At 43.1% G+C, this 24,911-nt stretch overlaps 1 protein-coding gene across 1 annotated transcript in view; it reads right to left on the minus strand.

Moving 5' to 3' along the window:
• Positions 1-24,911, minus strand: part of ANTXR1 (ANTXR cell adhesion molecule 1) — a 112,695-nt gene that overhangs the window by 18,511 nt on the left and 69,273 nt on the right. The window contains exons 14-17 of the mRNA XM_032985154.2: positions 22,198-22,239; positions 14,174-14,269; positions 13,508-13,675; positions 6,151-6,231 (exon numbers count right to left, since the gene is read on the minus strand). Of these exons, the coding sequence (XP_032841045.1) occupies positions 6,151-6,231; positions 13,508-13,675; positions 14,174-14,269; positions 22,198-22,239 (387 nt within the window). The remainder of the gene's footprint in view (positions 1-6,150; positions 6,232-13,507; positions 13,676-14,173; positions 14,270-22,197; positions 22,240-24,911) is intronic.

Here is a 24,911-nt window from a genome sequence, read left to right on the forward strand (position 1 = left end):
TACCCATCTATATTTACCGATACACACACAAAATGAAAATGCAATTAATGCAATGCAATAAAAATTTAAAATATAATTTGCTCTCAGATTGAGATGTTCCTGGTGAAGTCTGAGCTTGTAGCACATTTTAATAATCTCCTCATAAATTACTGACAGAACAATGTTTATCAAGGAAATGAAACTGGCACTTTGAAGAGACACTAATTATTTGGATCCTGTGCTTAGTGAGCAATTTGCACAAATAAGCATTCCCTTACTCCATTATCAAAGCAATAAAGTTTTCTAAAATATGTATATATTTTTTAAATCACCCCTATCTGATGATGTTTTGGATGTAAAAATAACCTCATTAATGCTGACAAGAATGCAAACCTAGTCTCTTGAAAATGTGAGAAGACCACAGGAATCCCATGTGACTCTGACTTCCTTGCCTTATTGGAAACATCTGTGTCTGTTGGTAACCTCAGCCCATTTCCAGGTTTGACTCCAAAAAGAGAATTTCACAACCTTTTTGTGCATCTCAGCCTCTCTGGGTGCACTTCAAAACAGGTCCTGAACATCCCTCTTTTGCTTTGGGATAAAAGATGCATTTTTAAAAGCTTTCTGCCAACCAGACCAAAGTTTGTTTCATGGTTTGCTCTTGCAAATGTGACAGGCGTGTGGCCAGCTGTTGCAGACATAACAACGTGCTGACCAGGACGTGTTGCTGATATTGAAAGCTGCAACTGTCACAGAGCTGTAGCAGCCAAATCCAGGTAAGACACCGGCTCCAGCTGCTGCCACGCCTCAGTCACGCATCCTTTCTGGCACTTCTCAAAGAGGCCTCAGCTCTCTGTTGTCCAGAAACATCTAACCCTGTATCCAGCGCTTTTTAGTCACTTATTTCTATAACTGTACCTTTTCCAGTGAAGAAACAGTCCTGTACAAGGCATCTCACCCTTGAGGAAAGAGTTCAGGGCATGAGCAGACAAGAGGCAAAGAGAAGGGATTGTCTGAGGTCACACAGGAGGACAGGAATCTAAGCTTCAGTCCCCACATTATCCACTGCAATGTATATAAATTGCAAATTTATTACTCACTACCCTTGACCCAATGTCTTGTTACAGTCTTCTTGACAATTTGCATGGTACCTGGGAAGCTACGTGAGCTACAGCAGATAAACAGTAACAATTAGTCAACACAGTGTTTGAAGCTGGATCCATGTTTCATTCTACGCAAGCAATCTTTTTGAACAGCTCAGCTAATGTGCTGGCAGTGGATAAAGTAACTGATTATAGCAAGGGGTTGCTTATATATAAAAATGATGTAACCCTAGGATTAAGTCCAATTCCTTTTCAGGCTCCAAAGCAAACAGAGATGCCTTTCAGTTACTTTTCATCCGACTTCACTTTTTTATGTTGACCAGAGGGTGAATTAAGGTGCCCATTCAGCAACACTAAGAGTCTGAAATCTGCTTCCTTCTTTTCTTCAGGAAAGAGGAGGAAGGAGGTGCAAATTGTTTGCAACACTTTTATTTATTTATTTATTTATTTATTTTTAGGAATATCATATGGTCAAAGGCTCCTGTCTGCAAATTTCAGGCTACTCTACCAGCCATAAACTTTGCCTGCAAGGGTTTGAATATTTATCTAGCCTGAGAATGCACCATGTGGTGGGTTTTTAATCTGGTAGCTCTGTTTGAGGCTGCTGGTTACTGTAGGATGCTTTGCTCATCACTGGTTCTCTCATTCCCAGGGCACATCCATGCTGTAAAGACTGTGATGGCTGGCAGTTTGTACGTAGCTGGCAGCATGGGCATGCTAGTTTGCTGCTAAGCAACTCTGGAGTATTTATTCAGCTTGTGTCACGAAGTCTACGTTGAGGGGCTGCACGACATGATTGAAACTGAGCTAGTTAGTCTGAAACTCCTCTGGGTGACTGCCAGGTAGATAAACCAGAGCGCCCAGCCCAGCCTCCATTGCCCAGTGTTCCTGCAGGGGACCTGGGATAGGGGCGATGGGTGGTCTGGTCGCCTGTGGCGCAGCGGATAGCGCGCACCACAGCATGCTCTGAAAGGATGGCATCAGAATGAAGAAGCTAGACAGACACAAAAAAGCTGGAAAGCTGAAGCTGCCCTGCGTTGTGCAGCAATGCCTCAAACCCTGCATTTGACTGCTTGAAGCTTCCTGTCTCCTGGTGATGCTGGGTTTACACCAGTGCATCAGGGCTGACGTTTCAAATCGGCTGTGCTCCCACTTCAAAACCAGACGACTGACTTGGAGCTGTCAGTACAAGCGTTGCTGGGCCCCCTTTGCTGAGAAGCTGGGTAAAGCACTCCTTTACCTGCACTTCCCAGCAGAACGGGATCAAATCCAAATTTACCAGTGGACAGCTATGAAAACCCACAGACTTGCTGCAGTTCACCCACACTGAAGATTTTGCAACCTGGTGAGGATCAAGTCTGTTCTTGCTGTGCTCCAGGTCCATGCTGCCCGGTCCAAAGGAGCTATTTGGAATCACATGGAGAGGCCACAGGAATTTATAGCTGAGCTCCCCACTGCCAAATTGACTCTTACAGCTCTACCCTGATGGCTAATCTCTAGCACTGGCAAACCCTACACAAGAAACACATGGCTGGAAGAGCAGCTAGGTGTCTGTGTGTGAATGTGCAGGGCTGCCATGATGTGAATGTCCTCCACAGTGCTTTCCTTCAGTATCTCCTGCACTAGGAACATCTAAACCTGTTGGATATAGCCAGTTGGCCTCAGTCTGCATGTCAGGTTAAGGAGGTAACGTGCCATATCTCAGAGCACTGTGCAAAAGACACCTTCCTCACGCGAGCTGTCAGCCAGCCATCAGACATACCATATGCTTCGCGGTATTCCTGGCATGTGACCAGGTATGTAAATGTGCCTGCTAAGCGACCCTGTGCACAGACAATGCATCCATCACAACAGTGGTCCTGTCTTTGGACAGCAAAGGGTTGAAATGCTGTTGCTGTGAGCATTGTTGCAAGCTGGAGAGATGCCAGGAACTATGTCCCAGGTTGGGTGAAGGGAATGATGAACAGATTATTAAATTTATATTATCAAACATCCACTTCAGAGGAAGGGCTGTGTCTATAAGTAATCCAGAGGCCCTCTCATTGTGATACTGGTGAAAAGACCCCAAGCTAATGGCAGGGCCTGGATCTGAGCTCATCAAAACCAGCCTTGACTTCCCATGTGGGGGATTCTGGCCATACATTTGTTTGAACAGGTATAAATTTCCCATCATTTCAGTGCAACACATCCAATCCTTTCCTTTTGCAACACTGACTCAGGACTATCTGCACTGAAGGCACTGGCAGATGTTTCCATGCTGCTGTCCCCATCAATTCAGCACTGACCTACCTACTTGATTTCCAATCACACCAACACAGTAATGTGTTTTATGAGACAATTTTTGATGTTTGCTGACCTGGAAGAAGCCACTAGCCTTAAGGTAGCCTGAATCATGCAGCCTTTGTTTCCTAAGGTTTGGACATGCATTTAAATTTCTTTTAGAAGAACAGTGGCACAGAGAAGAATAGAGGGAGATTGGCAGGGATCAGATAGGGTTTAGAGGCTCCTTATTTTGTGAGGTGCAAATTTTGCAACTACTTTTGTAACCTTTTGCTTTTCTTTTTGACTGATTTGTCTCCCAAGGCACAGTTGTAGATTGTGGTAGTTCAGTTAACAGCAATATTGCCTCATTCTTTCCCAGTCCCTTGCACAGAAGCCTCTAAATGTTGTAAAGCCAAACTTCCTAATGCCCAGCTCTGGTAAAATCACTTTCTATGTCTACAAAGGAGAAAGTGAGGTATGACAGACAAACCAGCATCCAAATCACAGGGAATATCTACAGCAAGATGGGAGCTGACTCAGAAATCTCTAAACTGGACCCAGTGCTTGAAAGCTAGATACTTCTCCCTGCTTTATATCTGAAGCAGGGAAACAACCTCCACATTTTTGCTGAATGGGGGGTGGGGAAACCCTGCCTAATTCTGCCATTTCAGCTGTGTAAACTAATCAATGTCATTTTAGTGCTTTACAGTGAGTTCTCATATTGGTTTGGCCTGTACTGTTGGGATTGACATCACTTGGTAGTTATGTCAGTACTGTAAAGGAATAAACATAAACTGCTCACTTAAGTCTGAAAGCGATTAAAAACATCAAGAGGGTCACATATGGTTATTCAAAGATGACAAACACTCAGGCTCATAGTTTTGTTTACATGGAGGAAAACAAATGTTCTAAGAGCAGTCTACCCTCACAGAAAGTCTGAGAAGAACTTCAGGAAAGTGTCCAAATATTTGTAAGTCTTCCAGGAGTCATCTGGAGAGAAACAGGTATTTTAGCAGCTATGAGCCTGAGTGTATTTTCAGCCAGCTTCTCTTTCACACTAAATTAGACCTACACCCGAGTCAGAGATCCTTTATAGCACAACAGAATCATAAAGACCTTAATTTACTTTGAGGCTGGATCATATAACACCTATATGTGCTAATTCTGCTACCGTTTATGCTGACAGGACACAGAACTGCATGTCTAAGAGATGCATCACCAAAAAGGGATGGAACCTGCTGTCAGTTGCACTGATATAAATTGCTGCTAACTATCGGCTTCAGTTAAACTGCTCTGGATTTTCCCTAGCATAAATGGAAGTGGCATCTTTCATCTTAGCTTGTCAAGTCAAAAAAATTATTCATCGAATGGGCATTCTTCAAACCCTGATTTCTGTGGGAAAATTGCCAGGCATTAGCAATCCGTATGTTATGAAATTTTATTTCAGAAATCAGTATCACACTCAGTGAAGATATTTTAGCAAATCTTTCCCCTGCAGGAAAAAATACTAAACCTTCTTTTTCACAAAAGTTCATTGGTCCTGCATTCAATGGAAAACCTTACAGGGAGCCAAATGTTACAGAACTATGGTTCCCCACCAAAAAATTACATTGTTGTTTCATGTGCAGTTGAGTTTCTTGAAGCCTTCACAGTGCTACACAGTTATGCTTTTGGCCAGAAATATTCCTGAGGCAACTCCAAGCTCCCTTGTTGATTTACGTCAGAGGTATGTAAAGGGACCACAGAGGACATTAATGCAACTGACATTTTTCACCATGAGGTGAATATGGACAGGGGCTCAGAGAGATGTTGAATCTCCAGCCCTGGAAATATTAAAATTTGGATTTGGAACAGCCCTGGGCAGCTGGGTGTAACCATCTAAATTGCAAGGAGTCAGGGGATGTCTTATGGCTCCACAAGGATTTGAATTCTCCCGTAATGTGTACCTTGCACATGGACTAAATTTGCAAAGCTCAGGTGCAGCTCTCACTCTCCCTTCCCAGCTGCGCGTCCCTGCCAGTCTGCTGGGTGCTTAGAGCCAAACACAGCACCAGTGTCTGTCGGCCACTTCGGTGCTCAGCTAGGCACCTCTGGAGAGAGCTCGGGGTAGCTGCCCTAAAATCATTTAGGAAGCACCCAGACATTTAATTCCATGGAGAAGGAGGAGATTAGTACCTTGGAGATGAGGGGTAGCTCATAGAATCCTGCTGTCTTAGACAGCATCCTGCCTGTAAAGTGACATTAGTCCATTCTCTTCAATAGCTTGTTTCCACCCGTAAGCGCACAGCAATGTACAGAAATTTGCACGAACCCAATTTTTACTGCAAATATATGGGAATACTTCCTCCCTCTCACAAAACAGTCCGAACCTCATTCTGCAAACTTTGCTTTGTAAAATTGCCCATGAAGTTTAAATTTATGTAGCAATGTATATTTATATTTATATATGTTCAGAGTTTTAATCCAGAATGTAAGATCTGAATGAACGAAAATGTGCAGAAATATTCCTTGCCATTCATTAGCATTACTGATGAAATAAATTGAAAGCAGCTATATTTTCTAAGAGCAAGACTGTACTGGGCTCTTCGATGGGTATTTCTGTCACTGCATCTGGACAGTTTTCATACCTGAAACTGTATCAAACTGCATGAACCGCAGTTGCAAACAAAGCTGACAGATATGACTGAAGTTTTGCTTCTAAGTAGTCATGAGTATCTGCCTTCAGTCCCACATGTAAAGGCAGTCAGAAACTTTAGAGGTGTTTTATTTTGCCCTAGCTATACAAAAATGTTTTGAGGCATGGTACCTTGTCTCCTGGCTGTGGGCGCATCACAGATACACGGTCGTAACCTTTCCGCAGCAAGACCCAGAGAGCATCCAATTTCCCCTGCAATCAAAAGAAACACAGTGTTATCTTCTGTGCAAGAAAAAGTGTGCTGTGCAAAGTGCAGTGCAGGGACAGCACAGCTTAGACCTACACATTTTTCACTTAACCATTTGCTGTGCTTGTACAAGTTGCTGGAGAACAATGTTTTCGGTCACAGAAACTCACTCCAAACTTGCTGCAGGTGCAAAAGAAGAGGCTTTCAGATGAGCAATAAGCATATATGTCTGACAGTCAACAGTATCCATGTGTCTAGCCTTTACGTATTCTTCTGAAAATCTCCAAAGGTGACTTAGATACCTCCTGGGCTGAGAAAGAGTCCAATACCTACTTGGCTCCTGACACTGTTGCTAGCAAAATGCTAAATCAATGCAGAAAGCAATCAAGTGAATTTATACAATGCATTTCCTAACCATTCTGCCTCCTCCTCTGGCTGGCTGAATGGCTTGCCTCTAGCTCTAGGTGACCATTGTGACATATTAGAAATAATTTTTATTTATATCTCAGAACAATCTGCTGGGGAGAACTGACTGAAAAACTGTCTCTCCACACAGCCAAGACAGCAGAATCACAGCTACGTGCTGTGTAATGACCCATTTAATCTTCCACTTCAGCTACATGCTGGCAATAGAGCATCAGGTCACTGGGCCTCACACAAGCTCCTCAGTCCCACCCCATATGTCAGTTAATATTTGCAGCTTTTCCAGGCAGTAACACACACCTTTCAAAGTCCTCCATTCCCATGAGCTCAGTGTCAGCTGCCCTACAGATGCCACCCTCAACACATCGCACTGGTTTTGACAAGCTGTTCACCTCACTGGGTGGTCTCATCCCCATCAGCCCGTACCCAAATGCATGCCTGTGCACATGCACAGACCCAGACAAGTTTGGCTGAAAACTCCATGTGTCAAAATCTCTTGGTGACAGAAAGTTTGGTTGAGATGTGGGGTTGGACTCTCCCTGCCATTCCTGCAATGCTTCTCTGCAATGCAGACAAAGTGTTCGTTCCTGAGTGATATTCAGCAGCAACATAAAATGATGAGCCTGTGGCGGTTATTTTCCAAATCAGCTGCACAAGGCCAGACGGAGCAGCACAGGTCTCTGCAACAAATAGCCACCAAATCATCTGCCCTGAAACATACATCTGCTGTTGAAGGATTTCCTGCTATATCCTCATTCTAATAGGCCAGGGTTTCACTTTCAAAATGGATTTAACTTCTGAGAGGTCTGCAGAAGGGTTTACATGAATGCATCATGTTGGCTGGCTTGGTGGAAGGCTACAGACATACTAAAAGCTGAAGATTCATTTATTAAACTCTCTTCACATAAACTTCATTTGACCCTTGGTCTGTTAAGTGTGTGATACCCAGATATTTGTAAAAATCTCTTGAGAGAGTTAACAGGAGACAGTATTTATCAAGCTTTCCCATTAGTATTGTTCCAAATGCTACAAATGCTGTGATATAGGCACCATGAGTGGAACCCCTACCAATAATAGTCAACTTTATTGTATCTGCAGAGACAGACAAGCTACCCTGAGAATGTACAAAGTTGTCCCTTGGTACAAAACTATTTCCTGCAATCAAGAGGATCAAACCCGAAGATCTAGCCACTCCTGACTGGACTCAGAATCTCATGTATGATTGCTACCCATTTCCTGAAAATAAAGACTACAAAAATTTTGTGATAGCAGAATTGCCTTGTGTAACTATCACGGGACAAAACGAAGCAAATGGAAATAAAAGCTGACTATTGCAGTGGTGGTGGGAAAAGGGCAAGTAGCTTCATTAGCAGTGAGAAAGCTTGCTTTCCTGAAAGCCTGGGTCTCATGGTTGATAGAAAACTTCGGTGTCTATGAAGGTGAGACCTTCCTGAAAGCCAGGGTATTTATAAGGCCCTTCCATGACACTGGTTCTCTGGTATCTAAAGACTCAATGCATACTCTTCCTTTCATGGGAACATAGTCTTTCTCTCCCCTTTTCAAGAAGCCATTAGGGCTGTAATCCTCTTTGAGAGTGATATTCCTCAACCAGTGCATTGAGCCAATGGTTCAAAGCTTATTTGGGAGTTGGAAGGACATGGGTGGAGACAGAGACATACAGAATGACTGCATAGATCTTGTTTCCATAGGATACTGGGGAAAAGACTTCCTAAGGTGAGAGCCAGGAAAGTCTGTTATTCTCAAAGGAAAAATCAAGAAACTCCTCTGTCAGACTCTTCTGCATTTGGAGCGCACAACCGCTTAGACCTGAGGGAAGCCATCCTTGTCTATCCCAATCCATCCTTCCTCCTACATCAGAGCTGGTTGAAGCTCTTGATTTCCTGTCCCCTCTAACAACTTAAGTACCTTTTTCTTCCATTGCTTCTTTAGGAAACCAGAGGGAAAATTACAACTTTCCATGGAACAAAAAAGTCCTTTTTACTCTGCAGTCCTAATTTCCAAGATCCTACCAAGATTTCTTGGGAAAAGACAAGAGCTCCACCTTCGGGAGTCTGAATGGAGCTTCAGGATCTGCCCGAGACATCTGGGTGGAAGAGAGGGAAAATGGATCATGGAAAGGATGATGTTGGTTGAAGAAATGAAAATGGCAATGTATTCACTTGGAAATATAAACACTTCTGTGCTCTCTAGCAGATGGGCTGTGTCTCTGTGTTTGGGAACTCCTTTGCAATTGAAGAACAGGGTCACTTGGAGAAAAAAAAAAGTTCTGGAAGCAAATAAAACTTTGAGTCCTACTAGATATGAATTCCAGAAAGAACAATCTGGTCAGAAGATAAATGAGGGCATAGTTTCAGCCATTGGTTTAACATGAATGCATTCTCTTCCTGAATGAATGGTTAATTCAGCACTGTATTGACCCCGGACTGGTGAGTGACCCGATACCTAGGGTGCTCCTGGGACCTGGCATCTGGTGGTGTCAGGTGGAGGCAGTTCTGTAAACTGCCTATAAATCCACCCTGCCCTTGGGCCTCTTCTAGCAAGGAAGCTGTGCCATGTCATCTTTGTGAATAGAGACAGGAGAGACAAAGGCTAGAAAGTGTGCCAGGAACACATGGCTTAGTAAATGCCTAAGTAGCCTCCACTTAGGTTTCACCTGAGGCTTCTTTTTGAAAGCACCAGTTGTTGCTTCAACCTCAGCCTCAAGGCAGGTCCTGCCTGTTAGTTTTTGTGGATGACAGTAAGTTTAGCCTTGTTTTGTGGTCCTTTCTGCATTGGTTTTTAGAGACTGATAGTGGTCCTTTTGAAGTGAAACCAGTACTATAAATGCTCTGAGGAGAAGGAAGAAAGGAGAGGTAGCTAGGTAGACAGGAAGATAAAAGCAGAGGTAGAAAATAGAGGTAGGAGGAAATCTGCTAACCAAACCAAAGCATACAGAGCTGTGTGGCTGGCTGTGGCAGGGAGCATATCCTGAAGCAAATTAAAACTAAAGGCACAGCTCTTTACGATCCTTCACTTGCATCTATGTTTTGTGCTGCCCCCCGCCCCCGTCAGATGAGCTGAGGATTTGGCAAGTTTCTTATAAAGTTTTCAGACTTGTCATTCTCCTTGGATTATTTGCACTGCCTTTTCAAACCATTGAAATGACATTTTAAAAGTGGGATAATCCAGTTGGCATAGTGCTAAGAAGTAACAGCAGCAAATAAGAATAATAACAGTAATAATAACCACAATCTGTTAAGTGTCAGTAGCCACATTTGGTAGCAAATAAATCCCCGGAGCATTTAAAAAAGCAATCTATTGGCTCTTAAACTGTCTACCTACCTTACAGACATGACTGTGGGAAGAATAACAAAGAGAGGGAAATAAAAGTCCATCAGATAAACTGGCAAAAGGAAGAAAACTAAGTAAAGGCTGGCACTTGTGCTGCATGGAGAAAAGGAGGCCTGCTGGCCAGTAAGATGACTGGCCCTCAAATGTGAATTTCCTGGCTCTATATCACATTCAAGCTACCTTGGTTGGGTGTTCCTGAGATTTAATTCCTTACCCTCCTCCTTTACCAATGATTTTTTTTAAAGTAGCTTGTTACATGCATATTTATCTACCTTCCAAAGAGGTGTTTCAATCAGTCTAGTGGAGTGGGAGTGGAAAATTAACATCTGCTTTAACCAAAAGAGCCGAGTGAACTTGGAGCACAGGGATGAGGGAAAATTTAAGCTGAGTATCAGGAGACATTTCCTATGGGTGAGGTCTGGTAGTCTATGAAATATTCCCCCCTGAGAAGTGGTGGAAGCCTCTATGTTATTTTAAAAACCAGACTGGAAAAAGCAGTGAAGGACAGATTCAAATTAGCAGTTCTGCTTTGGCTGAGAGTACAGACCCAATGACCTAATAGGCTCTCCCTCCACACCTCCCTCTGCCTGTTACGAGTCTGTGATAGCTTCCCTGCATAACACAATGCAAATTCATCTTCATATGCTCACATCTTCAGGATAAGAGCTTCTGCCAAGAGTGCTGATGAATTTTGCCAATTTTGCTAATTCGTTACTGCACAAGGAGAGTAACAGCAGGACCCCTACTTCATAGAAATGATCCCTTCTGGTTTTCATGAGCACTCATAATTGTGCATGGAGGAAGTGTTGGATACAGTTATCCCGTCTGCATACACTGTTTTATTGGGTGCAGTTCAATCAGGGGTGTGGTAGCAATTAATAATTAGGTAAATTCTTGTCCACAGACAGACTCAGGCTGCTAAATACTATCCAGATGTGGAACACCCCAAAGTTATGGGAGTATGTGGATATGGGGTCTTGGATTGGAAACTGTCCTTATACTGTATATAATTTGAATGGTAGGTAAGAGAGACATTTCTAAAGGAGTTAAGAATATATATCACCCATGAGATACTCCTAATATTTGTAGGTTCACATATAACTGAATTCTTGCTGTTACAAAGCAAAATCTGTTCCTAGTCAGAGTCAGAACTGAACTTGAACCCTACATACAGTGAATCTTTTCTCCAAGCCTATCTTGAACTTTGGAGAATTTCCAGCTGGGACACGGATCTGCAACAAAGTTGACTTCTCTGTTCAGAAATGATTTCCTACCATGCAGAATAAACTGCAAATTAACTGAAAGTCTCCTGAGGCTGTAATCCAACAGCCTGAACTGGTGAAGGAAGAGAGGAGAAAGTCAGCAGTATCTTCTATAGAAAAGGACCCAGCTCTCAACTAATGATCTCAGGTAGTTGTACCCACATGGATTCCAGCTGCCTGAGTGTGTGTTCAGGGCTCTTTGTGCTAAAATCAGTGTTTAGAGTATAGCTTTGTGTGCTGTGAACCCTTCTGACTGCAGCATGCAAAAAGCAACTGAGCTGCGTTGCTCAGCTAGATGAGGTCATTTCCATGAGCACACAGTAGGAGTGAAAATCTCCCAGATGAGAGAAGTGTGTTTTACAAATGCTTTGCACTGATGCAAAATGACAATGCAATGCATTTCAGAACAAAGGAGCAGCTATATGGGTTGGTGCTCACTGCATTCTCCACTCTTAACTGAAAGCAGTTCTCTCCCTAACCTGTCCCACTGTGGGGATGAATAACCTTCATGAACACATGTTGAAGTCATTATAACACAATTGCAAATGAATTGTTGGTAGGCTATGTTTATTAGATGATAATCTTCAAGGGGGAAAAGAGAAGAGGCATTGGACCAAATTTTCAAAGAGGCTCACATTTCCGTATCCTCCGGAAACCACTCTTATTCCCTTGTGCATCCTTGCCATTCCCATCACTGGATTTGAACCAGCTGCAAGATCAATGACTGAGGAAAGCCAAAACATGTGACTTGCCCAAATTCCTATGGGCACTGCTTGGATCAGTAACAGGATACAGTGCAGGGAAACCTGGGTGTACTGCAGTGTAGCATATATGCATTGTAATAACTTGGCTAGTAGAGTATGTCTGACTGCTACTGGGGAGGAAGAAAACAGGAGAGTGAAACCTCTATTTTCTAGCAGTGAGGCACTTCCTCATTCCCCAGCATAAAATTTAAGGTGAGCTCTATACACCAAAAGGTTTACTACATATGTTACACACACCTTCTTTGCAGACTACTTGCAGATGAACTGACTGTAGAGGGCTTCTAAGACCCTAACCAGCATCTCCACTCTTCAAAATGAGATCTAAGCTCCAGTGGTGCAAGGTTTGCAGTTGGATATGAATTGGGTATTTTCAGTCTTTTCTGAGACTGGTAACTATGGTGCTGATATAAATAGCCCCAGACTGAAAAGAGATGAGAAGGGTATTAGCACTTCCCAAAAGAGTTAAACCTAAGAAATAGGAGTGTGGGATTTTTTTTTTCCTTTTCATTGGAGTAGTTATAAAGTAGTTAAGCTGTCCTGCTTTCCTAAGGACAGCTTAATTGGTCTTGAATGCAAAAGACTAGCTTTCTGACACTGACCTCACACCATGCCCTGCATGATGCAGCTAATATCTGTTTTGTGTGGTTTGTTTCTCTTAATCCACAAGAAGCATTCACATGTGCAAGGAAGCATTTTGCTGCAGTGAAGTGTTCAGTTGCCTGCTTGTTTCTGTTTTGTACACTGCTGACCATTAGTATGAGTGGAGACAAACTGAAGAACAGCTGCCTGCCCTTGGGACAGAGAGCAGAGAAGGAGAGTCCTCCCAGTTCCTAGGGGTGACTGTTGTGTAGCTTTGCATTGCATGTGACCCGATATCGGTGTGAATTTGACCTCCCACATCTGAGGCACTCTGATTCAGCCAAACACTTCTTGCAGGGCATTCTCTCCTTGTGAGGCAAGCACGCTGCCCTGCAGCAAGCCTGGCCCTGTGACCCACGCCTGCTGGCAGACATCCATCTGCTGCACTGCAATCCTTGATCTGCTGAGGACAACCCTCCCTGATGACATTTAGCAGCAATTTTCTTCCTATTTTCTACCCCCTTTCTAAGGAAAGAGGATGCTATTTATTCTCTAGATCTCAGGGAACAGGCAGTGTGAACTAAAGGGCCTGCCCTTGGAAGTGCAGTCAAGCCTGTAAGCACTTTACAGAAATTAGTTATGCCACCAGAAGAGATCGGATCTAAGAATGCAAAGAAACCCCAAAACCTTATCAACTTGGTGGGAAATTCCCATTGCCTCATGTGCTTCCTTTCTACAGCACCTCCCCAGGCACATGTTCAGGGGGACTCCCTCACACACAGCTACTCTAGCAGCATCTTGAGATCTTGTGGACAGTTCTACATCTTAGCCGTGGATGTGAAAACACTTAATACAGATCTCCTGGAAACATCCTATGCAGTACAATGCTGGACTGGACTTACCTTGATTGGAGAGTACCACTTCCGAGGAGAGGAAGGCCTGCGCATGTTGTTTGCAAGGTTCCTGGGTTCGGGGAATTCATATTCCTGTTCTGGCATTTTGACCCTGGCATTCTTGGCTTTCTCTAGCTTAGCACCTTCTTCTGTGGAGCCCTTTTCTCCCCAGCGCACCTGAAAAGATGGCATCAGGGCATATGACAATAGTAGCTGCTGCAGAGAGGTGCAACCCTACTTTAATAACTAGATCCTGTCCGTACTTTCCCAGCACCCAAATCCAAGGTGAAGAGCGATATTGGCACAGGCTGTGAAGCTTGTTTCTAGACTAGAGCCCAAACTTTGAACTTCTCTTTCTTTGTGATTCATGAGAAATGTGAGAGTAGGGAAGTTTTTCACAAAAATTAAAAATATTTATTGTAATTTGTATGGCAACACTGCCCCTGGATCCCAAGATCTTACCGTACTACAGGAAAAAGATGGTCCCAAACTTCAGGAATCTATGTTTGGCTCTCAAATACTCCTATATAAAAATGATGTGGGCTCAGATGCATCAAAAAAGCTAAAAGAAGTCTGTGCCTATCTCCTGAGTTTCTTTCTGGGTAAATTGCAGGGTGATATCACAGCTCAGTTCACAAGTAAGATCTTCTGATATATGAACTGGCATCTAATTACCTCCATTCGTTTGATGCCACCAACTCCTCGTCCACCATAATAAGAGGCATCTACTGTTGGCCATTTCTTCTTTGGAAGACCATCATCATCTTCCTCCTACAAAACAGAAGGAAGGGGTTGCACAGTTAGGAAGCATGACTAGAGATGGAAAGGAATACAGTCACAGGGTATGTGAGCCTTTGAGCCTGCTAGAGCCAGTGCAGTCAAGGTTCTGGTCTCTCACTGATTATTTTCCAGAGGATGTACACTCATGAAAGGAAAATGTTTCATGATATAAACACCACCACCACTTGAAAGGTACGGTCCAGCTCTTTAAATTCGGGGAAGTAAATTGTTTCCAAGTTGCAAATTCATTGAAGCAGACACCAAAACAGTGCTCAGCATAGCTCAAGAGCCGTGGTCTTTGGCTGCAGGTTTGTTGAAACACTAGCTGTGAGTGACTTACCTCTTTGCCATCCCTTCACTTATGCCTGTGATTAGGGAGAGAACAGCTGCTGCGCTGAGGAGTGTTCCCTGACTCATGGCTCCCCATGTTGGGGGAACCCTCCAGGGCCCAGATAAATCATCATATTGTAGTTCAGATCTGACAGAATGGGGAGAAAAACAAGGAAGCAAACAAGTAAAATTTGCTTCTGAGTGGAGGAGTACGTTTGGAAGCAACCCCAGTATGAATGCCCAACACAGAGATGAGGTTTTTTTGAGGTGAACTGGCCAAGTGTAATAGGATGGAAAAGTCTAATGGAAAAGTTACAAGAATGGAATTAGCTCTTATAATGAACTTCTGCCTCTGCTAGGGAGGCTGCCCATGGAGGTCCATGTGGCTTCAGTGGTTTTCATAGGCTTATTCCAGAAGAAAGTCAGGCCCTGTGTGAAAAATGAGACTTAAATTTTGTACAAATTTGAATGTGTTCTACCCTTACATGCTGCAGGCAGAAACCTATGCTACATCACCACACACAAAGTTAAACGTATTTAGGGCCCTGGCCTTCATGATGACATTCAGATACAGCCAAATTAACAAATCAAGAAAATCTCCTTAAGTTTATTTAAAATTAGTCTAGCTAAAGTTCTAGCGAGTGTATTCTATATATTCTATGTTCTTTGTTGCTCTATATGACAACTCCACATATGCTCTGACCTATATAGTGCCTTTCCCTTTAATTTCTACAGTTCAGGCTGTGAACTGGCAAAGCAGAAAAGCAGAGTTCATCAAAAACGTGAAGTATTTCCTGTGAAAAATGTGGAGAGAAATGAAAAATGGTCCCTCTTTTTTTTCCTTTCTTTAATTTTTCACAGGGATTTGGCAAAACTCCAAAACTTAGGAGCTTTCCAAAACTGGAAAAGCCAAAAATACTTTGAAATTGAACTCCCCAGTAGGAAAACTGAAAAACTGGGGAAAAAAATCCAAGACAAACTATGCTTTTCATGTCAAACAAAAGCATTTCTGTTTTTCAAAATGCACATAAATTCAGCTGCAAAATTTGTTTTGATCTAAAAGAAGAGTGAACAATTAAGTCATAAATACAAGGTTCCTCTCCTTCATAGCTGACCTCTTTCTCTTGCTCTGGTTAGAGCTGCTGAGGCTCTTTGCTGCAACCTAAGAACTTAATATCTCTGCACGAAGTTTTCCATGAGGACTTTTGTAAAAAATTGGAATCAAAGCCATCTAAATATTTTCCTTCAGCAATTCTCTTTCTCTCTCTTCAGTTTAGCACAGACTGGACTTCTCACAACAGGAAATACCAAGGTTTAGGAAATCTTCCCCACAAGCCCTTAAAAGCCTGCAAGTCACTTCAATCTAAGATAGGAGCGTTTCTGCCAGAACAACAACAGAATCAGCACACGCACAAAATGACAACAGTGGACCCTTGAAAAACAAAGGAGTCACAAGCTTTCCTCAGGATGAGTCTGTTTACATGTTTTGAAGGGCATGAGAGGTTTTGCAATACAAGCGAAAAAAAACCCAACCCACCAGTGATGTCCTACACACTTGGCAAATATGCTCACAACACATGTGAGTGGCTGAAGGAAAGCAACTGGAAACTTGGGGGTCAGGGTAGGGAGACAGAAGGAAAATGAGAAGGAAGAGGCATATGATCCCCATGTCCTGCATCCTAGCTCACTGCCCCAGTGACAAGATCTGAGCCAATAAAACCAGGCTGAATTCTCACATACTGCTCAGTTTTGCCCATATTTTTCTACTCTTAGTTACATTTGGGTTTTTGCCTGAAGAAGAACTGCATGAGGAACTTCAGCTCTGACCCAGCAGCAGTACAAAAAACAGCCCCGGAAAATTCAAGTGCATTTAAGGATGCTGGAAATTGACTGTACAGGACTTGGCATCTTTCCACCCCCAAAATCTGCTTTAGATGGAGCTAGTGTTTCTTTTAAAAAATAAGAAGCAGCAAGGCAGAGCTACGTTTCACAGTCAGAGATCCAGATTCATAACTGCTGGATTTCAGAAAACAAAGATCTGTGTTTATCTCAGAGTCCATGCCGGGCTCTGTATCCTTTGACCCTGACCTGAGGGAACCTCAGCTGTGGGTAACACAAGGATAATTCAGGCTCTGCTAGGAACATCTGAACCACTCAGGGTAAGAATTCAAACTAAGTTTGGCAGATATAAAAAAAGTTTGGACAACTTACCCCTCTCCCCACCCTTATAATTGTTTTCACAGTTGTCTCTGCAATGCCTGAGTCTTGTCAGAATTTAGCATTTATAGAGAGCTCTGCCTGCACAAAGTGCTGTAAGACACGATAGGATTTTGAGTAAGAGATGTTATCATCTAATTTTACAGCTGAAGAAACATGGAGGTGAATATGCTGTCCTCAAGGCTTCTGGCTCCATACTGCCTCATTTTCTCCCAGCACCAGACTCATTTCAAAATTGCATGGCCACCTCTCAGATGCAGAGGCACTGCAACACTTCAAGGACACCTTGCTCGGTTCTCAAGAAACATTTCCTCCCTGCTGTGGAAGGTTTTGCTTGTTACATTATACTCCGCCAGGCATCTAAATCACAACTGCATAAACTCATCGCTTTGTTTTTTCTCATATCTTTGCTTGTCACTAGCCCAAGCCTGCAAATTCTTGTCGGAAAGCACCAGGAGCATCAAAGATAAGATGTTCTACTGCTGCTCTACTAAGGAGCAGGCTGAAGAAAGACCTCAACTCTTATGAGGCATCAAAAATTCCACATATAAGCTTATCCTTGAGACACAAATGCTTAGAAAACCAGCCTTTGTTGGTCTTACAGATCACAGAAACTCCTAGTTTATCTATGGCAGAGATTCTTAAGGATCCTGCTTGAAGTTCTACCCTCCAAGCGCAAAGCACTGTATGCGCACAGCTAAGAGAGAAACTCTGTTTTGATGAAGGTGGAGAAGAAAGGATGTTGAGTTATTCCCGCTCTACAGCTCAGACACTGAGCTACAGGAAGATGAAGTAAGGTCTTATAAGGTCAAGGGAATTAACACCAGCACTCCCATTGCAACTGTGATGTGATTAAACCCAGCTTTCACAGCCTCTAAGCTAACAGAGTTTGCTCTGCTGGGCCTGCCTAGATATTTCATGTGAAATTTGGCGATAGAACTCCACACCTTCATGGCTAATACCTATACCTCATCTGTTGCCAATAAACATCCCAAATCTCTTTCTTTTAAATTCCTGTCTCTTGAAAGGTTCCTTTTCTCCTCCTCCCATATTTCCGCAACTCACTGTAAAAGAGGAGTAAAGGGGAAGGAAAAGAGCTGGCATACCACTGTGACCTGGCTTTATTTCAGTAATAACAGAATACATTTCCTGCCCTGGTGTCTCCAAAAAATTCCTATCAGATCCTTTCTCTGGAGCTTATTTTGCTATCTCCCTAGCAAGGCTTTTCAGGAAGAGAGAGGTAAACAATTTGGAAAAAAATAATAAACACCAATAAGTGAGGGTGCAAGCAGCTCCCCAAGCAGATGAATCCCTTTTAGCCATTCTCTGGCTTGATGAATGCTCAGTTGTGGGAGAAAGGGATTAACTCACAAAGATCAAAGTGGATCAAGCCAAACAGGTCATTTAATCTATTGGCTTAACAATAGCTGCCATGCAGCGAGTTGAAATCCTCCTTTTCATGCTGGCCTCCATGACAATGATAATTACCTTCAGCATCTCGTGACCGTGCCGCTGAATGGTCCTTTCTCTCCAGGACTTTCTTACATGTGTTCACTTTGGTGTATGTGGGTAAGATGACAACAGACATAAGAATTATCCAATTACAGGCTGGTTGGTGGCTTGGCTCTGGTGCCATGCTAGGGGTGACTGTGGAGCTTGGATGATAGAGCAGCATGGAAAAAACAGGTCTGAGTGATGAGGAAAGGGCATGCTCTGGTCATCTGGTAGCTCTCCTGCCTGGTTTTGCCAGACTTCAGAGAAATTTGTGCCCCTGAATGCCTTCTGTGGTAAAAAGTGCTGCCCTGATGGAAAATTAAGATCCAGCAGTGTATTTTAACATTGCCTGGTCTCTGTTTGCAGGGTAAGGAAGCATGAAGGGGAGAGTGTGCCTCCTGATGAACTGCAGTCAGAGTCTGTCCTGTGGGACTGACTAGCAGCAGACTTGTGGCATGGGTCAGGTAGTGAACAGAGCCCTGCAGGTTGGGTTTTTTGATGTAGAGGATGGGATGCTACAGTGAGAACCACCTTCAATCTCGTGGTAAGCTCCTGGTCTGAGCTAAGTAAGAGTTGTTCCAATAAGCCCAGACTGAAGGTGATGGGACACATGAATAAAAGCAGCTGTGCCTTCCTCCAGTAAGGCTAGAAAAAGCCTTCCTATTCACTGGAGGTAGAAGAATGTGGTTTTGATTCGCCATCAATGACTAATCACAGGCCAGAAAGGTGCTCACTGGCTCCTTGAGGCATTCACCTCTTCCGAATGGCATTAACTCAATCTTTCCTGGCTGTAAGTAGAACCATCTGTCCTTCATCTGGTATCTTGCATTGTCTGAGGAGAACAGCAGTAAGTTGATGACATTTGCAATTTCTGAATGAATTAATTGGAAGTTTCTGGCCAATAATGATTTCCTTCACCAACAGTGAGTGTGTCTCCAATATGTCTCAAAAGGCCTTTAAAGTAGAGTTCAATAAAACCTTTGGCGGCTTTGACAGCAATGCTACTTTCCCTTCATTGTTACAGTATAATGCATTCTCCTTGCCGTGCAAAGACATATGGCCCTCAGCTCCCAAATCTGCTGATGCAAGAATTCCTCTTGCCTTTTTTTTGCCAAGATTTTTGGGAGAAGAAAAAAATCTTACTGTAACTGTAATGCTGCTGCTTAAGCGATTAGCACACTTTCATGCTGGAGACGAGCAGTTGCTAGGTTTTCTGCAAGGGAGAAAACTATCTGCAACATGTAAGAAAAGCTGGATTGTAGAAAATCAACTCCATCTTCTATTTGTTTTGAAGCAAAGTAAAAAATCTGGACTATCCAACCTTCTGTGAAAGCATCATACTACTGCCAATCCCATTCTGTGGGCCAGGCTCTATAAGAGTAAATGGGACCAATGAAATGCATCTTTACAGAGCTTCTGCTATTTTTCCAGTAGCAGGAATCTCTTCTATCTGGGAAAAAAATGTGTAATACAAGTCACAGCTTCAAGTCTTACTAATTTTTGAGCACTGCTCTGATGCTATATAGTTTCTAACATAGTATAAACTACATTTTCCTTTTTAAGAAACCTTTGGCTGCTAGTTGTATAATTTGGCTATAGGATAACTGAGTATTGGGCTTAGGACACGTGCTCTAGTGGAAAGTACATGTGAAATTATACCATCAGACTAGTCCCTACAACACTGGCACATTGCTGTAACCAAATCCCCCCACTCCAGGGTCCCAAAACAGTAAGAATAATAGCTAAAAGATTGTAAAGATCTCCTCTTGTATTAACAAGGAAGCAGGTAAACTACAGGTACATGTTAATACAATTTTTCAGGCACTGTGAAGTGCCCTACTCTGCGTACAACCAAAGCCTGGACAAGTCTGCATTTAAAGCCATCACCTACGGGGAACAAGCCTGAGAGCAAGCAGAACAACATTGTGCTTCTATACAAAGAGGATTTGTCCCATGTTCTCCACAGTACAAGACCAGGTTAGTTTGAAATTAAAAGCCGGTGGCAAATAAATTGCCGAAGGAAAGCTGTGAAATAGGCAGGTGAATTGAGGACTGTTTCATCCAAAGAGCTGCACAGACTGTTCCTCTCTGTCAGAATCAGGGCTGAGAGAAAATGTAACATGTCCAGAAATATCTTTACACCAGCTTAACTAAACTTAACCTGAGGCAAACATAACTGGTCTGCTGCAACTAATTTATTTTGCCGCAACTGGTCTGCTTTTGCATCACTTGCTGGTTTGATAAAAGGCTTCCTTATACGTGAAGCACGCCTTCCCTCTTAGCACAGGGATGTAATTTCCCCTTCTAGTCCCTGGCCAGTGAGCCAGCATTCCAGACTGATGTATTTTAATTAATTTCAGCAATTTAATCCCTTCGCTTGGAGGCATGTGTGATGCAGAACAGAGCATGTGCAATTTTAGGTTAATATTTTCCTTTTCGTTCAGAGCTAACAAAGCTAGTGGATTTACATACAGCCTAAACAGAAGTGTCTGTGTAGGAAAATAGGCCAGATGCCCGCACATGGAGCCATGGGGAGCACTGGATCTGAATGCAAATCTCCCTTGGGTCCAGGGGCGTTCAGTTTTGGAGTTTTGCTTCAGGCCTGTCTTGAAGAAGATGAGTGCCACCAAGATGGAGGTTCCAGTACTGGCCTTGGCTCCAGCTGCCCTGAACTATTTCTCTGTCCTCAGTGCAGGCATAAGTTAGGTTGGATTCCACCTCTGTAATGTTGCAGAGGACTGAGCTTTAAGGGTGTCTGTCTGTCTGCCTTGGCACAGAGCACACTCACTGGGCCAGACTGTATGGAGAGCACAGAGAAGATCATTTCAGCAAGCTTTTCCACTTGCAGCTGAAGCAGGCAATGAGTTTGTCTCCAGATGCAAAAAGCAAGGCGAACTAACCAACCAAATCACTCTGAGCATAGATCTAAGTCTTCTCTTACTTGCATAGTTAAGAGGAACTGTTCCAAACCCCAGTGAAGTCAATGGAAAAACTCCCACTGACATCAATGAACCCTGAACACAGCTCAGTGACTTTTCAGTGAAATCCCATGTGCAAAACAGTGAAAGCAAAGATGACACTCATTGCGTGCTGAAAGCAGGAGGTTATAGAGACAGATGAAAAACTGGACGTGTTTCTGGGCAGAGTCTGCTAATTAAGTAATGGTGACATAGTTTTAAACCGTTTGTTGCTAGATTCATCTAAAAAGTGTGAGCAGAATTAAGATGAAGGTTTTAACATTGCGTTACCATTTCTCTCCATTAAAAATTCCTTGGCTAGTGCAGCTCTTCCGATGTCAAGATGATTTTACCGGGGTTTTACATGTGCTCAGAATCTGGTCTACTGTCTTCAGACACATTGCAAGGACTGTGGGCTGCCTTTACGCACAGCAACTGTAGTCCAAGGGATCAGCATTGTGACTTACTGCTCAGCTGCCAAGAGCAGTTATATATGCTAAACCATCAGAATCATTCCTGTGCCATTCCAGAAAGGCAGTTAAACATTTGTTTAGGTTCCATTAAATTCAAAGTTATACATACTCTTAAGGGTTGTCTTTTTTGTGAATCACAGCTTAACTCTGTAGTGCTGTTCCAACCAAGTGGAAGTATTGTCTGCCTCTGTCCTTTCCTACCTGCTTGTAGATATACTGTATACACAGATCTACGGTCACTCTTAAATAAACAAACACCGCCTCTCGACTTCTGTAGAAAGCAAAGTGAGCAGAGTGAAACACAAGTGGCAACTGTAAGGCTACAGAGCTGAGCACAAAGGTTTAAATGGTCTGTACTGTACCATGCAGCAGAATCACAGCCTCTCGTGGAGACTGAACAAACTCTTGGCCTAAACATTGAGGAAATCAGGTTGTCAATGTGACTTACCTCACTGTCTTCTGCAGGAGGCGGGGGTGGCTCTTTGATGATCTAGAAGGATCAAAGAGAAACAGAATAGTAAATTCATACTTTGTTCTTTAGCACAATTCAAATACCACTTAAAAACACACAAATGAGAAAACAACAGGATATGACGCTGTGAAAAGCTCTGAACTTAGTTACAATACTGTATGATTACAGGGTGGCTGTATGTGCTACTGGTGTCACAGTCACTGAGGGTAAGAGGGGAAAGAGGAGGTGTCCCACAGCCCTGCCATATAGACATTTCCTAATTACAGCTCCAGACACATATAGCCAATTATGAGACCCCTGCTCTATGTGAGGTAACAGCAGCTTCAGAGTTACATATCCTTGATTCTCCAGCCTCCTGATCCTAGCAGGAGCCGTAGTCAGTGCTGGCTCTAAGCAGCAGATAGCAACCACTGTTTCACCTGAACTAAATGCTAACTAGATGCTAAAATCAGCATCTCCTTCAAGTGGCCACTGCACACGTGTACAAATCCTGCCTCAAATAATTTACAGTCTGAACAAAGACTGGAAAATGAAACCGAGGTGAAATAAAATGCCCTGGAGACATTGCAAAGCAGTAATAAACCCCCCAGCCTCTGCCTCCCCAGCCTGTACTTCATTCCAGAAGGCTGTGCCACCTCATGCTCTCATGAAAAATGCTTTTCACATTATCAGGCTAATATAGCTCACTCTCATAATCTTTAACAAAAATATAAAAATACATATACGTTTGAGGCTCTCCCAGGGTTTCTAATAAAGCAAGCAGGGTGAGGTTTTAGACTGGTCCAGGATATTCTCCATAGAAACAATTTAAGTTTATGTGGGCGTGAGGCTATTATTTCATGCAAAAAGTTTGCATCTAGGGCTCAGCAGGCAGTTGGCTATTACCACAGCCCTCCACTCCAAGAGCAACAGAGAGCATTCCAAAGGGAAAGCAGTTGCACACAGGCACGTCAAATATCTCTCCCTTACACAAGACGCACCCCAATGCATAGCCACTGCAGTCAACAGATTGAATCCAGCCAGTCATGTAAATGCAATTCCCCCAGGGATGGTTTTTCTCCAGTTGTTTTAAGTCCATCTGGATGAGGCAGCTCTTTCTTTACACACCAAGCCATGAGTCAGATGCTGTCAGGGTGCTGAGTGCCTGTGGAGATAGCACTGAGTGTCCTCAGCTCCTCTCAGGTCTGAGTATGAGGTGTAGAGGCTGCCTGGGCATGGGGTACAGATGTGTAGGCTTAAAAGTTACCCTTCAAAAAAAATCACAGTCCTAAACACTAACAGCTTGGCTGTTTAAATGCAGAAAGGGAAAATGACAGTCGCATTAAAGGCCCTGAAGATATAAATATTTACAACAATTTCTCTCACTCGTGTTTTTTCTTCTCTGATGAGCTCAGTGTTTTTATTTTCCTCTACAAACCCCGAGTCATGCAATGTGGCTATTAATGAGGAGCATGTGCCTCTGGCTAGGGAGATGGGGGCTGGATCAGTCCTTTGTTTGTGCCTCAGCCCAGAGCAGTGATGGTTGTAGAGTTTTGCTACTACCTGTTCCTGGGCAACAAGGGCTCTTTCTTAGTGGCCTACAGTGCCCTCAGAGAACTCCTGTTAAAGTCTTTGTGCTTTAGAAATCAACACTGAATCTTTGTTTTATATGCACAGAGGCACAAAGCACATGTGGAAGCATGAAATGACATTTGAGGAGCATGGTAGGTGCACCCACTGCCCTGCTCACGTCGCTCATTCTGACACAGCAGAACTGTGGGTCAGTGGCTTTACGTTAGGGACCACATCGGGGAGAAAGGAGCGGTGATGCCCCAGAGGAGCTCAGGCTGACTAGCAGAGCTGCTGAGCATCTGATACAGAACCCATCTCTCTCTGTCTTGCAGCTCTGGGGAATACCACCAGCTCTTTCCCCAATGGAAAGCAAATGACGAAAAGTAGATGAAAAGTTGTCTGCATCAGAGTACTGCTCTGTGGAAGGAAAATCATGGGTAGTAGCATGGTTTACTCAAAGTGCTGCTCCTTGTTTTAAGATGGAGACAACATAATCTCTTATATGTCTCGACACAATAAATACTGACACAGCATATACAACACAACAAAATACACAGAAGACTTTTCTAACCCCATTTTCAGATATGTTTTGGTCAGTGTGAGGGGTGGCACTTGTCAGTGGGCCATCTTTTGGACCAAACCCATTGGACGCTAAGAAACTTCAGCTATCTGATCCAAAATATACCTACTGGCAGTGGCCTCATTCCCACCTCTAACATTATTCTGGTGGAACATCATGGGTTTCAGTGGAGTTTCTCTCATTTGCGTTGGCATGAAACATCAGGATAATCTGTCCAATATATTTGGTCTAGCTAAGCATTCAAACTCAGCTTCTCAGCCAGTATCACTAGAAACTCTTGAGATTACAGACTTGGAAATGAAGAAATGGCTGTACTTTTCATACATTTGCATTCCTTCTCATAATATATGCATACACATACACACGAACTAACTGATTTCTATAAACAGATCAAGCTTTTTCTATCACAGTCCAAGGGAAAAAAAAGAGATTCCTTCAATTTTTAAGTGCTATGCACTTCTAAGAGCAACTGAACACCCCATAAATTGGCAACATAGATTGGTTAGTTTGAACAAGTCCAGAGATGGGGAGTGTTTACTCTTCTCTGCCTTTGAGCCTG

The sequence above is a fragment of the Tyto alba genome, unplaced genomic scaffold (genome assembly GCF_018691265.1).
Source record: "Tyto alba isolate M040663 unplaced genomic scaffold, T.alba_DEE_v4.0 Super-Scaffold_34, whole genome shotgun sequence".
NCBI classification, from domain to species: Eukaryota; Metazoa; Chordata; class Aves; order Strigiformes; family Tytonidae; genus Tyto; species Tyto alba.